Source organism: Montipora capricornis, chromosome 4 (genome assembly GCF_036669925.1).
Source record: "Montipora capricornis isolate CH-2021 chromosome 4, ASM3666992v2, whole genome shotgun sequence".
Classification (NCBI taxonomy): domain Eukaryota; kingdom Metazoa; phylum Cnidaria; class Anthozoa; order Scleractinia; family Acroporidae; genus Montipora; species Montipora capricornis.
Window position 1 is genome coordinate 44,986,264 of NC_090886.1, and position 5,000 is coordinate 44,991,263.

General features: G+C 37.7%; 1 protein-coding gene across 4 annotated transcripts in view; it reads right to left on the reverse strand.

The window, feature by feature from the left end:
• LOC138047081 (phosphorylase b kinase gamma catalytic chain, skeletal muscle/heart isoform-like) overlaps window positions 1-5,000 on the reverse strand; it is a 26,635-nt gene that overhangs the window by 17,204 nt on the left and 4,431 nt on the right. For 3 of the 4 annotated variants that reach the window (XM_068893776.1, XM_068893775.1, XM_068893777.1), the window contains exons 2-4: window positions 4,496-4,712; window positions 771-934; window positions 592-646 (exon numbers count right to left, since the gene is read on the reverse strand). In XM_068893776.1, the coding sequence (XP_068749877.1) occupies window positions 592-646; window positions 771-934; window positions 4,496-4,635 (359 nt within the window). In that variant the 5' untranslated portion in view covers window positions 4,636-4,712. Of the gene's footprint in view, window positions 1-591; window positions 647-770; window positions 935-2,472; window positions 2,715-4,495; window positions 4,713-5,000 lie in introns of those variants that run through there. The other variant, XM_068893778.1, reaches the window with a different exon arrangement.

The window sequence follows — 5,000 nt, forward strand, 5'->3', positions numbered from 1 at the left end:
ATGAATACATTGTACATGTATCTGAGTAAAAGAATGTTTAACCAAAAATGCAGACTGTACATAATGTTTCTGTAGTTGCCATGTTTTCTCAGTGTTGATCGAAGGGGCTTTGTGCATACATAGTTGATATCCATTTACAGTACATGTGATACATAACTATGTGTAATAAGATTTTTTAGTATTGAAAATTCTCTGCGCTGATTGGCTGCCGTTGAGGTGATTATTACGCGATAATCACCATTTTGTCGAGGTGACAGACAAAGAAATTAAATAATTAATTGTTTTAAGAAAATGCACATTTTTCAAATAATCACCTAGGTGTGTAATTTTACATATACAATTATTCACCTCAGGGTCGGTGAATATCTTTGAATAAAACCCTCAACTTCATCTTGGTTTTTATTCACCGATATTTACCTCGCCTTCAGTGAATGATTGTTAATTATTCTTCGTAGAGCCAATATCAGAAGAGCCTCTAAAATGTGCAAGAAATTGGAATGAAAATTTTCTTTATAATTACAGGGACTATGAATTTTGTAATTTTGTCAGAATGGCTGGAAGCAATTGAGTTTATAAGAAACCAATACTTACAATTCGAATACAAGGAAGAAAAATACATCAGATTCAAAAACGTCCACCAATCCAACTGGAAAGACAAATCAAACCATGCACACGTAAATAAAATTTCCAAACAAGAAAAAGAAGATATGACTCTTGACTCTTGTAATACTCTAATCGTGGTAAAATTTCATCCAAAAAACGTTACTTACTGATGTTTTCATGTCCTTGTAAGGCAAGCAGAATGAGTACTTCCTCTCTTGTAGTTGCCTCAATGTCCACTCCTCCTGCATCACTGAGCTTGTCAATTATTTTTACAGCAAAGGGCTTTCCTGTGACTTTGTGATAACATCGCCGCACCACACTGGAAATTCCTCTGAAAGACATGAAAGTGAATTTTGCTTTTCACTTCAAGGCTGTTGCCTAAGAAAATTTTAAAGGGGCCCTCACAGCTAAACACTGAGAACTTAGGAGCCCAACATATGAAGTGAAAGGTGTTGCTGTGAAAAATTAAGGCGCCCAGAGCTATTCTTTGGGAGCACCAGGCTACCGGGCTCCTGTTAGGCAACAGCCTTGCACTTGACATGAAAACAATATTCCATGAATGTCTCGTTACCTTAAGGGTACAAGTTGTAACCAAACAATACATACATACATAGTTTATTTGATACGAAGGTTAAATATACTGTAGGCAGCATAAGCTGATGTGAACCTTTGAAAAAAAAAACTACTATCAATTACAAAACCCAAGCATGCAGTATTCTCAACGAGTTGAACATGGACAGACACAGGGAGAGCTGGGCCAACAAAACTTGTTTTCCTAAGAACCATTGCTTCTGATTTCACTGGGTGAATGCCAAGTTTGTTCCTGATACTCCAAGAACAAATTTGGTTGAAGATCCTGTTTAGCTGGATGCACACCAAGTCATAATTGGAGCCAATACAATAGACGAACAATAATTTATTGACTTTTTGGGGAACTTGTACATGGACTTAAATAAGCTATTATAGCTAGGGAAGAAGCACTTTTTACCATGATACCAATGCTTAACATGGACTTATAGTGCTTTATACCTTGGTTAACGTTGTTTTAATGACATTTACCTTGCAGAAATTTTACCCCATATTATGAATTTTGCTGTGTTTTATTGAAAAATTAAATGGAAGGTGTGTAGGGCTGCATCTCATTGTATAAGGTTTGCATTGTAGATGCTGCCCTCATTCACTTTGAGTAAACAATAATTTATTAAGTAATTCACCAGCAGGAAGGTTCATATTGGGGAAAGTCTTTGATACCAACATAGAGGGCACAATTTTTCTAAATAGGGACTGACCTAGGCTGGGGAATTAATTTTTTTTTTGCAAAACACTGTTAACTATACTGTAAATGGAACTGATGTAACAACAGCAAGATTCCTGAAAAAATTAGCTAGTAGATAGTACAGCAAATAGGGATAAGGCAAATGGCGATAACAGGCAAGAAAATTAAAAAGAGGTTTCTTTGATTGCTTTTAGATAAAACGCAAATTCCGGCCTGTCGTTTGCCGCAATTTCTAATTAACACAATTTAAGCTTAACATAACTCATGCACACAGACCGGCAAGATACTCTTAAGTCTCTAAATCTGTATGTAGTTTCGTGAAGGTCAAGACTTCAGAGTTCACGAAGAGCAACACTTAATTACAAAGACAGACTTCGGATCCTATCTCCAAAACAAGCGTTTCAGTTCTGCAGTCCTATTTAAGCTTAAAATCGATGCTTTCGTGCTCCATCGAGAAGCACTCGGTTCCTTAACCTCTCGCCCATCTGCTCCACAGAGAATCCAAAATAACAGGCGATTTGGTTCTGTACGCATTTCTAAGAAATCATATTGTATATCATTTTTATTGCCGTGGGCAAACAAAAGAAACTTACGCGCCTAATCTCTCTTTCACTTCGTACTTGTCCGAAAACCCTCCAGTCGCTTCGCCCGCAGTAAAAGGTCCATCTTCCAAGTCAAAGTCAACTTCTGTCATTTCACGAACACCACGCTACAGCGCATAGAATTTTGAATCTCTCTCATAGTTACCCAAAGACAGTCATCTCAAAGAGACCAAAAATAAACGAAAGCATGATGCCATCCACCGTCGCCATTTTTATTTGCAATTGTGCAACGTTTAAATATTAACGGAAAGACGAAATGGAGTAAGTTTTGAAAACGAGTCTTTGGGTGTCAGCGGTGTTACTCTCTGTAGTGGTGGCCTCTGTGGCCTCTGCAGTTCTCTGCAGTTTGGTAAGTCACACGCCAGACGTCACGCCCTGTGTAGTCCCCTGTGGCGCGTTTTTGTAACATTAAACCTTCAACAATTCAAACATTCATTTCGGTACATTCAAACCTTTAATTCAATATTTGATAACTGATAAATTAGAGTACATGTGTCTTATCGCCCTGGCCTGTGTGCAAGAGCTTCGATATTTGATAAATACGTCATTGCCAGGTTATATTTACGCGCATACAAGAATGACGTGAATTTGTTCAACCTGAAATGATCAGATGCCAAAGTGCCTGACAAGCAAATTAAAAAAAAATCCCTGCGTAATATTCAAACTGATTCCGAAAGCGTAGAAAAATCATAGTTACCGATACAATAATGAGAAATTCTGGGCGTTTTAATTTAGAGATGGTCAGGTCCCGCGTTGAATGCAGACACAAGGGCATCCTCGCGTTTTGATTTAATTTGTTCAGACTGAAGACAGAGAGTGGGCGGAATTGAGCTGTGAAAGCAGAAATTTTATGTGCAAACTGGAAGTTCGCCACAGAACGACTTACAATAAAATGCTGTATTCTTATTTCATGTTCCGGGTCGCTGGGCACCACTCACGAAAACTAGTGATACTTTTGACTGAGCCGACTGCTACTACCAAAACAAAAAAAATGACTGTTCTGTTCTTGTTATTTTGTTCTTCTAAGCCATTATATTAACAGACGGAAATATCAAACTGAATCAATGATGACAAAACATTTCGTCCCTTCCAGCTCGCTCTGTAACTCAACTTTTACCCCGACAGAAAATACTTATAAAACCATACATTCAAAGTGCTTCGTGACAAAAGTAAGTTTAAAAATTGTAATGCATAATTACAACCATAAACAACAGAGATAAACTTTGAAAAACCGTTGGGATGAAAAGGGTTCAAAACCCCCAATTGCAATCCATTTTAATCTTCTTCAATTTTGCCAATATCAATGCTTTTTTGCCTAAATTTGAATTCGTGACAAACTAGGTCTCTATCCACCCACGCAATGAAGTTTCGTAATTGGTGTTGTTTTTTTTCCTCTTTGTGATTACGTTAAAAGTATTTTTTTATGTTAAAGTATTTTTTAAATACGTATTTGTTTAAAATACGTAAGTGTTTGGTTGTTTGAATTCTCATTTCCCACAGTTTTCCACCAAACAGCCAGAATCAAGAGTCAAACTACGTTGGTAACGGGAATGTACTCGTTCGCAAGGAATGTGGATTACAAATGACCCAAAGCCGACTTTCGCTCTGCTGAATTAAATCTTGTGGTACGTGAATATTAATTTAGAGTATTATATAATTATGGAATAAAAGAATTTACTGTCAACGTGAAAATACACCGTTTTTGGCAATCCCGTCGTACCAAGTCCCTTCTTTGTACGCGACTTCTATTGATCAGTATAGCCTCAATGCCCTCAAGTAAGACAACCTTTGTTAACAAGAGGGGACAATCATGTGTTCAAGCAAAAGTAATTGAAATTCGGCAATTCCCAGACAGAGGTTCCCAAACTGATCACCAGCCCGCAGTCTCATTCCGATGCGCTGCTCAAGTTTCAAATACATACACTCAAAAAACAACCGAGCAAAAAAATGGGCGTACGTACTGTCACCTTATTACGATTTCAGGCTAAGAAAACGAGGAGAGAATGATACTTACTCGCCCAATTTTTCGTCGGCGTCTTCATGTTGAACATACTTGTCTACAAAATCACCAGTCTGTTTGTCTTTCACTGACCAAAATTCCCTTATTCTGTGGCTCAAGAAACTGCTATCGCTCCTACAATGACCAGGAGGCATCGTCTTCAGTACCTTGCAGCTGCTAGACCGCCGATCCAGGTTAATTTAAACGACTATTGCTTATGATGAGAAGACCCCTAAGTAGTAAAATATGCATAATATGTCATTTCAAACCACTGGAAGTCGCATAAAACGGAACATTAATTGCCTAATTACAATTTCATCATCTCCAAAACAAAGACAGTTACTGACCGTAGCCGGACATTTGTTGACTGCAGTCGGGGTGGTTTTTGCGATTTACTTTTTAACAAGTGAATGTTCATTTATTGGCCCATCACAAAAGTTTGCTTATCTACTGCTATTACGTCTTGCTAATAAATTTTATTTGCTAAATAAATTTTAGTTACGTACAGCAGTTTCGCATG